The sequence below is a fragment of the Anabrus simplex genome, chromosome 3 (assembly GCF_040414725.1).
Source record: "Anabrus simplex isolate iqAnaSimp1 chromosome 3, ASM4041472v1, whole genome shotgun sequence".
NCBI lineage: Eukaryota > Metazoa > Arthropoda > Insecta > Orthoptera > Tettigoniidae > Anabrus > Anabrus simplex.
Genome location: NC_090267.1, coordinates 52629265 through 52642156, shown reverse-complemented (window position 1 = coordinate 52642156; position 12892 = coordinate 52629265). Strand labels below are relative to the sequence as shown.

General features: G+C 42.2%; 1 protein-coding gene across 2 annotated transcripts in view; it reads left to right on the top strand.

The window, feature by feature from the left end:
* The window catches only part of tsl (torso-like), a 315919-nt gene that overhangs the window by 201945 nt on the left and 101082 nt on the right, over positions 1–12892 (top strand). For both annotated transcript variants that reach the window (XM_067142534.2, XM_067142535.2), the window contains exon 2: positions 1205–1852. In XM_067142534.2, the coding sequence (XP_066998635.2) occupies positions 1214–1852 (639 nt within the window). In that variant the 5' untranslated portion in view covers positions 1205–1213. The remainder of the gene's footprint in view (positions 1–1204; positions 1853–12892) is intronic.

The following is a 12892-nucleotide window of genomic DNA, read 5'->3' as shown; positions in this document are numbered from 1 at the left end:
GCATGACTATATTTTTTGTCCACCCCTCATGTTGTTCCCCAGATTCTGAGGCACGTAAGTAGATATGTCAGCGGCTTGTCGTAACGTACTCGCTTCCTTCTCTGTGTGGCCCTTTGCAGTTTAATATTGTTTTATATTATTGCTGATCTTCATTTGACCTTTACCGGTGTAAAAAAAAAACAAGTATCGGGTTCCGATATTGTAAGCCTTCACATCGTGTTTCCTTTTGACTGTGATATGAGGCATCCAGTGTAAAGGGAGTCCTTCTTTCTCCTTTCATTACGTTCCTTCGCGAATTTTTCTGATTCCGACAATCATCTTTACATCTCAAAAACACTCATTACAAAAGTACCACCATCGCCAGTGAACATGACTGAACAAGATTTTCCATGTTATCATAGCTGGTACTTTAAAACTTTATGAGACATAAACGATCGGGAAATTATATTCCCTCCAAATTTTGTTATGTAGTATTTATCCATAGCACCACTAATATTTGAAAATTAAATGTTAGGCCTTCCCCTAAACTACCATTATATCCAGCGTGAATAAAATTATTTATAGACTAGAGTGTAGTGCCTTATTCTCCAACTTGATATGCCGATTTTCATTAAATTCAGTTCAGCCATTTTCTTGTGGCTTGGCGTTGATATGGACTAAGCATCAAACATCTAAATTCATGAATATCTCTGTTATCATAGCCGGTACGGTAAAACTGTAAAAGGCCTAAGTGATCGTAAATTGTATTAGCTATAACTTTCGTTATGTAGTGTTTATCGATAGGACCAGTAATAACAACGATATTTGAGAATTCAATTTTGGCCTTCCCTAAACTACCATTTTACGCAGTCTGAATAAAATTATTTATAGCCTACATTGTAGTGCCTTATTCTCCGACTTTGCATACCCACTTTCATTACATTCTGTTCATCCATTCTCTCGTTATGCGCGTACATACATACATACATACATACATACATACATACAGAGATGACGGAAATTTAAACACTGCATTTCCATCTTACTATAGACATGACCGATACAGAAATACCTTTCAATTTTTTAATTCTAAGCAATGTAAAGACAAAACTCGTTTTATTATTTATTTATTTATTTATTTATTTATTTATTTATTTATTTATTTATTTATTTATTTATTTATTTATTTATTTATTTATTTATTTATTTATTTATTTATTTTCAGGCGCTGAGGATGTCCTCCCGCGCAGAGCTCTTGATCGCCTTGCTGTCACTGCTGCTGCTGCCAGCTACCGGCCAGTTACTTCATTTAGGTGCAGCCATCAACATCTTCAGCCGATACGGCTATCTGAGTATCAGCATGCGAGTCGTCCCTCGCAATGACACGGACACGACCTGGATCTTCCGCGAGCCCACTGTGGACATATTCAAGAACTCTAGCTTACACCCCGCCCCCTTGTCCATGAAGGAGTTGAACCAGCCCAAACCGATCTTCACTGGCGACTTCCATATGGAGTTCTGTGATAACCTGAAGCAGCTGCTGCAGGCCTACTTTAGAGACTTCTCTGTTGAGAAACTGGATCGGCCGTGGAGAGCGTTCACGGGCTCGTGGGGTCGCGGCACCATTGCGAGGCACCTCGGGATCAACTCTACGTACCTCATCAGCCCCAACTGCTACGTGCTCATCAGGGTGGCGCGCCACCGCGAGAAGGCGCGTCTCTCCTTGCAGGACGAGGAGCCCGAGCTGGACGACGCTGTCGCCAGGGAGGCGGACTCTGTGAGAGTGGGGGACACCGCCAGCGTCGTAAACTTCATCAGGAGCTTTGGCTCGCACTACATCGCCTCGTACGTGACGGGCAACTCGCTCTACCAGGTGAGTACATCTTTTGACATTGCTTTATGTAATTGTTATTATCTCGAGCCAGAAAGATAATGTATATAGTTCTTGCACTTTCCTCGTTAACGACCGGCACGCTTTAGAAGCTTAGCTGGCCGGCTGTGTTTACATTCCTTGTCTGCGGGATGCCAGGACTCAGGGGCGGTAGTACTGTAGTTGGTTTAGTATTGTTTAACTGTTTGCATGTTCCTTCTGTAGTTCGGTTAAGAACTAACAAAGATGATGGCATCCTACAACAATTTGCACACGATTATAGTCTACTACCCTCGAAAAGTCTCCGAAAGTAGCCGAAGTACTGCATCATATTAGTCTTATCGTTCTAGTGGATATAGAGGAGAATACGCTAGTCTCGTGTCAGTATATTTACAGGCCTCCTGCAGGACAAAATTCCGACACCTCGGCGTCTCCGGGAACCGTCAAAAGTAGTTAGTGAGACGTAAAGACAGTAACATTAACATTATTGATGTCGAAGAGGAATTGCTTATTGGCGTTTCCTTCTTCTTGTTATTCTTATTATTATTCTACTTCTTCTGCGAATGTACTTCCTATCCACGGACTCTAAGTAAATTCCATTTAACGGTACATTATGCGCCTTAATCAGAGAAATTTCTCTTTAAACAACCTTTTATTTGCAGAGAGAACCTACATGACGTACAGGATGAGCAGTTTTTATTTGCGCTGACTCTACCTATACACATCAAACATGAAATTGGAAATGTCTTTAGAAACATCAGAGAGAAGGCACCTGACGACTCTTAGGTGTTACTAAAATGTTGCAAACTTTGGGCGATAGGAAAGGGTAATTGAATGATAGTGTTCTTTCCGATGAACCAAACTTCTGTCCAGATGAATCGTTGTCAACTGCGGACTGTCGTTATCAAGACAGTATTCACGCAGGGCACACCACACGTACTCAAGGCATTATCGTCGGGGGTGCTACTGGGAAAAATCACTCGTGGTCTATAAAACAGAGGTTCGCATACTATTATGAGATTGTACCCCTCACTCATGGCTAACAATACCAACGGAAAAATCCCTAACTGATAGCTCTACGTACCACTAACTATTCTAACGGTTTTCGGAGACACCGAAGTGCGGAATTTAGTCCCGCAGGAGTTCTTTTACGTGCCAGTAAATGCACCGACACGAAGCTCACGTATGTGAGCACCTTCAAATACCACCGGACTGAGCCAGAATCGAACCTGCCATGTTGAGTCCAGCACCTCAACCGTCTGAGCCACTCAGGCCGGTGATGATAAAGTAGCACAAAATTCCCTGTTTGTATGGAAGTTTCACAAACTTTTAGCCTCAATATCAAATGAATAAGTAAGGATGAACATTTTTCGATCTTAATTCTGGAATTAAGACATTGCGAACTATCAAAATGCCAATGGGATGTGTGTGCTTGCATGTCGTGACAGTTTTCTGATGTGTTGTAGTCCGCGTGAAAGTATCAAGCGAGGTGTGACTCCATATATACATATTTAACTTCCTTCTTATTTATTTCGATATTTCAATGTTTGATCATTATTTCCCTGAAGGCTGCTCGCGCACCCCTAGGGGTACAGTTTGAGAACCACTGGTGTAAAATAAGCCTGTACTTTTACGTGAATGTTGATATCATGATCATAGCCATGGGACCTCCATTGTTACGTGGAATCCGAATCACGCTTTCAATTTAAAAGCATGCCAGCCTTGGTCGGGATTTGAATCGGGGCCGCCATAGTTCTTCCCTTGAAACAATTGAGAAAACAAGTGTATTCACTGTTCATATGCACTTTCCATCCCGGCCTTGTTGTCTGCCTTCCATACTGTGCGATGGTATTCAGAAGTTCGATGACAGTACCTAAGGTTAGATGTAGACACGAGTTAATGACTAGTGGTTCGCGGCAGGACAATATAGCCATGCTTCAGGGACTTGCTTACCATTAGGAAATGTTTCTGTGAGTTATTGACATTCTGAGAAGTTGGCTCTAATTGTTATTTACTGTACGTCTCTGATTGCTACGGCTTCCGGGAGGGAAGAAGAGAAGGCGGTACAAGCCACTACAAAACAATTGCACGTTGCCAGGCGACCAACAGTCTGACGGACGGCCCCGTACTGGAAGGAAAATTCCCCGTGTAGTACGTTCATAGAACCTCAGCTGTCTTTTGTTTGCAAACTATACAAGTACTGGATTTTCAGACATTAAAAAAGATTGAAAAGGTAGGCAGAAAGACATTTAAAATGTATAACATGGGCAGTAAAAGAGGTCATAAACAGCAATATTATTTGTAAAGAAGTACGACTCCTGAGTTGAATTGCCAGCGTACTAGCCTTCTGTTCAGAGGGCCCTGGGTTCAATTTCCGGCTGGGTGAAGGTTAACTTCTCTAGCTCGGAGGTGGGGGGCTCGTGTTCGTTTTCACACATTTACACAGAACACACCACCACAGTGCAGAGGTTCTCAAACTATTATGAGACTGTACCCCTCACTCAGGGCTAAAAGTTCTATGTACCCCCACGAAATAATTCTTAATTCAAACTTTTTAAAAAAAATGAGTACCTGGCTAATTATCAAGGCATTGTAATTGATTAAAAAGAATTATTTTAAATAAAACATCGTAAATAAAACGAGATTGTGAAATTACATACATTTTATAACCCATCACAAGAAATTTAAGAGCTTTTATTTTATTTTACAATTAGCTTTACGTCACACCCACATAGATGGGTCTGATGGCGACGATGGGATAGGAAAGTCCTAGGAGTGGAAAGAAAACGACCGTGGCCTTAATTAGGTACAGCCCCAGCATTTGCCTGGTGTGAAAACGGGAAACCACGGAAAACCATATTCAGGGCTGCCGACAGTGGGATTCGAACCCACTCTCTCCCGGATGCAAGCTCACCTGTCTCCAGTTCAGCACTGGCGGAGCTGTCTCTGTAGCAGGGGTCTAATCACTTGCGCGCGGAGTCACTGTAGGGGACAGTATATGAAAATTGCGCCGTGTAGTCGTTTTTCACATTTCCTTTTCCATCTTATAGAGCAAATGTTGCAAAATTTGGGTTGGGAAGTTAGGAAACAAACAGCTCGACTAAGCGGTAACCAAGCAGTCAGTGAAGACATGTCCTGGATTGACAATAGTTGACGAATAAGCTTGATCGGACTTTTTAAGGGTAGGAAAGATAATAATTTGAAGTTAAAGTTGGAATTCAAGAAGACAAATAGAGGTAAATATTAATTTAGGCCTATAACAGAGGCGCTCAGCTGGGCACCCGTTGAGGCTAGCCCAGTGCGGCCGGGCTGGCGTGACGTAAATGCGGGCAGCTTGCGTAGCAAGCATACTTCACAGTGATGCGACAGAACGAACACACTTTGCAGGGAAGGCAGCAGTGACTTCGATTGTGATTACGGAGATCTCCTCCACTACTCATCGAAATGTTGATGGGGTACAACATTTAAAATACAACGCTATAATCGCAAAACAATTACCTTTTCAAGATATTCCGGTTTGATTTATACTGTGCTCGATATAAACAGTCGGTTTTATTTTCTTCTATTTATTCATTCAAAGAAACCTGACACGTTATAATTTTTGTCGTGCAATCTACAAAGGTTTAAACGGACAAGCTACCATTTACAATTCCTTGGGTGGAAATGACACCTTCCACTTAAAAAAATACATCATTCATGTTATTCATTAAGGAAATAATAATATGATTACATCATTCAACAAGTTTACTGCTTGATTCTGCACAGTGTTGTAGTGTTGTGTGGCTTTCTCTGGTCCCTGAATTTCTGAAAATATTATTTAAAACTTATCAGGCATGCGATGATAATAGCTACCCTCTAAATGGCGAGGGAGTTTCGTCATGAGTGAGGATATAAGATATTTAGTATTCAAGATTAAAGTACAATAATTTAAATGCATCTACCAAATAGACGTACAGTATGCTTTCAAATAAATAACCTAACTGATTTTATTTCCGGTAAGTAGGATTCGATTGTTGGTGAATTTATCAGATCATTTAAACCTAAACAACCGAAAGCCACAGATTATCCACTTTAACTTCGTATAATATTAGAGGTCCGCCTCTGTGGTGTAGTGGTTAGCGTGATTAGCTGCCACCCCGGAGGCCCGGGTTCGATTCCCGGCTCTGCCACGAAATTTGAAAAGTGGTACGAGGGCTGGAACGGGGTCCACTCAGCCTCGGGAGGTCAACTGAGTAGAGGTGGGTTCGATTCCCACCTCAGCCATCCTGGAAGTGGTTTTCCGGCGAATGCCGGGATGGTACCTAACTTAACGCCACTTCCCCTCTTCCTTGCCTATCCCTTCCAATCTTCCCACCCCTCCACAAAGCATAGCAGGTGAGGCCGCCTGGGCGAGGTACTGGCCATACTCCCCAGTTGTATCCCCCGACCAAGAGTCTGAAGCTCCAGGACACTGCCCTTGAGGTGGGATCCCTCGCTAAGTCCGAGGGAAAAACCGAACCTGGAGGGTAAACAGATGATGATGATGATGATAATAATAATATTAGAAATGTTTCTAAAGCACCTCTCAATATGCAACAGTAAAAATTACACGTACAGTACATTATAAAATATTTGAGTTTGTAGGTCTAACCCTTTATTGCATCCGCTCAATCCGCGAAATTCGCGCACTCGGGCGTCGCAGTGCCTCTCACAAAAATTCGTACTTCGAGTATATCCGGCAGAAAAAGGACGTTGAAGAATGGCAATCTGGCAACACTGTAACTCTGTCAGCAAACACTACTCGTGCTGTACAGTTGGTGCAGTGGATAGAGTTTTAGGTTGGCATGCAGGAGGTCGAGGGTTCGATACTGGGTTGAGGCGCATTTTTTTATTTGCAAATTTCCATCGGACATTACATACTGTAATACAGTAAGACACCGAACCTTAGGTCACATGTATCCTACATTTACAACATTTTTTTAACGCTGAACACAACAAATACTTTGCTAGGCCTACTGATAACGTAAGGCCCTAACAAAATGTAATGGACCTGAACGAGGCAAGAATAATAGTTGGTACTAATCTATGAGACCATTCGAGGAGGGTGCGAATAATTCACGCCCACGACGTGTAAAGGGCGTTTTTCAAAGCTGACCAATGAAAACGGTTGTTCGTCCATTTCTAGGATCGTAGTATGTAAGTGCAAATGGTGTCTAGAGAACCCGCTGCAATCGCTGTTGACGATTAAGATGCCAGATACCACACCACGTGGACTACATTTACGAAATAAAAAACATACGCTTCAACCCAGAATCGACCCCTCGACCTCCTGCATCCTAACCCAAAACACTATCCACTGCACCAAGTGTACAGCACGAGTGTTATGTGCTGAAAGAGTTAGTTACCGTACATGTGGTTACAGTGTTGCCAGATTGCCACTCTTCAACGTCCTTTTTTCTGCCGGATATACTCGAAGTACGATTTTTTGTGAGAGACATTTATTGCTGGCATGTGAGGAGTCGCGCTGCGACGCCCGAGTGCGCGAATTTCGCTTCACCCTGTATATAAAGTGCAATGAACATAAAAATAACTTATTTCTTACAACGTAAATTGAAAATGACGCGGATTTCTGCCATCATCCATTCATTATTTTCTGCCTTCATTTCAAACTTGAATATCGCCGCAGTGGTCGAGAGTGAGTGGGAGAACTTCGCCCAACCTTCACGGTCTGTGACGTCACTGCGCTCATCGCCCGCCTCCCGCCCGCTTATAGCGCTGGGCGCCCGCGGGGTGGAGTGCCCAGCGTAAGCACCTCTGATTTATAGGATGAGGAATGAGGGACTTAAATAATTTAACAAGGGAAATTTTCGATACAAGTTCTTTGAAAATATTTAACGAAACGCTAGGTAAACAGCTGCTAGGAAATTTGCCACCTGGGTGGCAGCCCTAAATGCAGATCAATGATCATTGACACAGAGACGTAGAACTGTTTGCTGTTGGCAGAAATGCTGTGCGTCTTACCAGTAACTTGTCACTCGTCTAGGAATTTAAAATATTCATACCATTAACTTAGCACACGTCCATGAATTAAGACCGTGAGTGCGACAGGCTTCGGCAGCCGGCACAGTTCCTGTCCTCCCCGCTAGATGGGGCTTCATTCATTCCATTCCTGACCCGGTCGAGTGACTGGAAACAGGCTGTGGATTTTCATTTTCACCACTAACTGTATACTCATGTTTTCTTATAATACAGTGCTGAAAAATTACACGTTACGATTTCACTCGGTATGAGTGAAAGCATAAGCATGTTTACAATACGCACTTTAGACCTGTGTCTGAAACACACAGAGGCGCTAAAACCAGATCAGATTCGATCAGGAGGCTTTTGTCGTGTCGATCAGTTTATCATCACTTGTAAGGTCGGCGGCTTGTAGACAGCATCCGTACGACTGTGGTAAACACGACAATTGTAGGCCTACACAATTCTGCTACTGACCGCATTGCTGCAACAAGGACGGACGACAAGTGGTCGTTGCCACTCGTGTCGGATTGAATCAGAGTGATGTCGGTACTGTTGTAAAAAAAAGTTCAGGGAGGCACAACGGTTGCTGATGAACAACAGATGGGACGCCCACGGACAATAATTTGCAAGGAGGAGCAGTATTTGTTGCTTTTAGCATACCGTAGGCCCACTGCTACCGCCACCTCATTCCACCAGGATCTTCGGAGGGCCACCGGAGTGAATTTGTCAGATCAGACAGTGCGAAATCGGCTGCATGACGGAGGACTGATATCAGGAAGGCCTGTGCCGCAAGCTCCTTTTAAATCACACCGTGGGACAGCTCGTGTGTAGTGGGTGACAACTCACGGGGCATAGCATCAGCAACAGTAACAGTGGAAGCGTACGCTTTTTTCTGTACCCATACAACAAGAGCGTTCGAGTCTCTGGAGACGATCCGGTGAGAGACAGAACGAAACCTTCATGCTGGAACGTTATTAGCAGCAAAGAGAGAGAGAGAGAGAGAGAGAGAGAGAGAATTTGAATTTGAATTGAATTGAATTTATTGATAATGATGATATACATGCCACTGAGGCTGAAAAGCCCCTTTATGTAGCGTCTACTTATAACACAATACAAGTTTATGAATATACTAACTACATTTTATAATATTAAAATATCAAATTAAACATTAAACTTAAAATTAAACTTAAAATTAACATACAGATACCAATTCCAATAAAGTTAAAACATAAATCATATAAGAAGTAATAAAGCATATCATTCGATTTTTTAATATTTTAGGCTACAAGAATCTCAGGAATATAAAAAACAGAAACAATTTTCTTAGAAATATACATATTTCTTATTATTGGACACAAGAATACCTGATCTCAGCCTCTTGCGTACTCCTCCAGGAAGATAGATGTTAAGGACTGCTTTAGTTGGGTGCAGTTCCTGTCATTTGCGAAACGGTGAAGGTTAAAGACATTGAAGATACGGGATGCAGTGCAAACAAAGGATTTGTTAAATTTAGTGGTACGATGAAGGGGAATTTGAAGGGTAGTTTTTGTGAACCTATTATCTCTGTTATGTACTGACTCCATAGATTTAAATGCATTATATAGGTAGGGTGGGGTCTTCAGTTTGAGAATTTTGTGCGTAGCAACGGCTACTGAGATTTCCCGTCGTTCATGGAGTTTCAACCATTGCAGCTGAATGTGATAGGGTGTTATGTGTTCATCACGCCTGGCATTTGTCACGTAACGAACACATGCGTTTTGCACCCTCTGTAGTTGTATGTTCAAAGTTTCGGATAAGTCGTTGTATACGACTGATCCATAGTCAATTATGGGGAATATAAGACTTTGAACAAGTAGTTTCCGCATAAAAGGTGGTGTACATGACACGTTACGTTTCAAAATATGCATGGATGACACAACTTTTCTGATCACATTTGACGTATGATCAGACCAGGATAGGGTTCTGTCGAAAATGAGTCCTAGATTGTTAACGGTGTCACTATAATGGATATCTGAATCTAGAATTTTTATTGGTGGGAGGGATTTGAGGTCAACAGTTTTCAGGAGTTTTGAGTAACCTATGCAAATAAGCTGGGTCTTAGCCACATTTAATTGGAGATTATGATTTGCGCTCCATTCGATCAATCGAGAGATATCATGGTTGAAATGCATTATACAAGAAGGTGCGTTAGTGGGACTGAAGTGGAAGTAAGCTTGTAAGTCATCAGCATACATATGGAAAGTACTACTTTTAAAGACTTCAGAAATGTCATTAATATAAATAGAAAAGCATAAAGGACCGAGGACTGATCCTTGTGGTACGCCACAGTTTACTGATTCCCAGATAGAGGATCGTCCGTCAACAAATGTAACTCTTTGTGATCTACTTGATAGATATGATTCAAACCAAGATAGAGCACTCTGCGAGAAACCAATTGACTTCAACTTTGCAAGAAACAACTCATGATTAACAGAGTCAAATGCCTTAGAGAAATCAAAGAGACATAAGATAGTAAGCTGTCTCTTATCGATGGCCGCGCGTATATCGTCCGTAACTCTCAGCAGAGCCGTAGTAGTACTATGGCCTTTCTTGAAGCCAGATTGGTAGGGATTTAGGATGTGATATTTAGACATATATTCACATATCTGCTCATGAACAATTCTTTCTAATGCCTTACTAAGTGCACAGAGGATATTGATAGGCCTAAAATCACTACAGACTGTTGGGATTTTCTTTTTGGGCACAGGACGTACATTGGCACGCTTCCATTCTGAGGGATACACTCCATTCTGTAGAGAGAAGTTAAATAAATGCACAAGGGCAGGAAGAAATATGTCAATGCAATTAGAAATCATGGATATTGAGATATTATCTGGACCTTTAGCTTTAGTTCGAATTGATCTGACTGCTTTTTCTACTTGTGAAGGGTGTACGTACATGAAATAGAATTTATCTCTGTTACTTGGAGTGACAGATCTATAATGTTTGGTAGTTTCTGATACTTTCGGAGAGTTGAAGTTAGAGACTGATGCCATATAATATTCACTTAATTCGGATGGAGTAACAGGCATCTGGCTATCTTGAGAGTGACTGGCTCCAATACCAAGTGATTTTGCAGCACGCCAAGAAGCTGAGGTGCTCTTACAGTTACGGAAGATGTTGTACGTATACTTCACTTTAGCGTTTCTAATGACTTGTTTTGTCTCATTACGCAAGACCCTGAATTGCTCGTAATCATCTGGAAGTTTTGTTTTAATAAATTTCTTCCTAGCTCTGTCCCGTTTACTTATCAAGAGAGAGAGAGAGTGGTGTGGTGTGGGGTGGGGTGTGTGTGTGTGCGTGTGACACGCCTCTAATGACCGGTCTAGTACACAGAGACAACATCCTCCAACCTGCAGTTACAGGATTTGCTGTCACTATGAGCGAGGCTTTACAGTAGTGTATGATAAATAATACTCGTGACCATCGAGGCAGAATGGTCAGTCAGTTCGTTGAGACTCATGCCATACAGCGAATGGTGTGGTCGGCATATTCTGCGGATGTGAACTTTGCTCAAAATACAAGGCATAAACTTAAGAGAGCAATTACCCACAGCCCTGATCCTCCTACTAACATTCAGCAACAGGAGCTGATCCAAGATCCCCAAAACAAGTTAGATTCTTTGGTTCTGAGTATGCCTCGATATGTTCAAGAATGCCTCAGGGCCCGGGATGGGTACACACGCTACCGGTCCACTACACAATGAAGGATATTTGCGTTCAAAATCCCATATTGCCAATTTTGCAAAACGAGAACTGCAGTAAATCAGATGATGCAAAACTTTTCTTCAGCTCTGTAACAACAAACGCTTTTCAGAAAAGGGATTCTACTTATATCCCTTTTCTTCAATGTATTAATCAGGTCTTCAATATATTGTTTGCGTTTTCTCAACTTGGAATTCTTTTTAGTAGCATTATCTTCGTCATTCATTTTAATGTACCCGTACGTTCTTGGATGTGTCTGAATGACAGAGTCCACAAATTTATAAATATGAGGGTGAACGCAGTCAAAATAAAGCGAAAAAGCCGTATGAAGCGTATAGGCTACATTCCTTTGTCGTTCTCTTAGTTGTAACAGTATCCAAAGCCCAAATCTCGGGGAAGAATGATAAACCAGTTTTCTATCAATTTAGTAACTAAATAATCAGCGAAGTTTGCACGTCTCTGATTATCTAGTCGGATACTTATCATATTTCAACAAAAGCATTTGCGACTGCTACGGAGTTGAAATGAAATGGCGTATGTCGTTTAGTGCCGGGAATGTCACCAAGTGCAGGTCTCTTTTCGATGTGACTCCCGTAGGCGACCTGCGCTTCCTGCTGCTGCTGCTGCTGCTGCTGCTGCTCGTGACGATGATGGTGAAGAGGAGGATGATGAAGACGACACATACATCCAGCCCCCGTGCCAGTGAAATTAACCAATGATGGTTAAAATTTCTGACCCTGTCTGGAATCGAACCCGGGACCCCTGTCACCAAAGGCCAACATGTTAACTATTTAGCCATGGAGCTATGGGTGTGAGAAAAGTTAAACAAAATATCAACTTGCAGCCATGAAGAGGAATTAACCATACACCGTTCAAATGCTCTCCCCTTCTGGGAATCGAACCCCCGGGTCCAACGATCGCACGATCAGTACGCTGACCATTCAGCCAGGGAGCTTGACTACTAATATATTAGGCAAATACAGTAGGCATATAATTATGCTCTAACACCTCAAATGCACGTATAGATAAGTTGAATTTTTAACAGTGGCAACAATACTGTAACATCGCCTGTAACAGACCACGCTTCTCGATAGATTCGGGCTCCATAATTAACGTCACGACAGATGTGGGCCACACTATATAAGGCTAGATTTACATTGGCACTGTAGTGCATAGCTAAGAATCACTGCCTGCTCGATCTGCATCCAATGGCTGCAGCCATTGGGTGCATATCGAGCAGTGCTAAGAGTAGACCGGTGGCGATTCGAATTATTAAACATAATCCCAGAATTGATCCGTA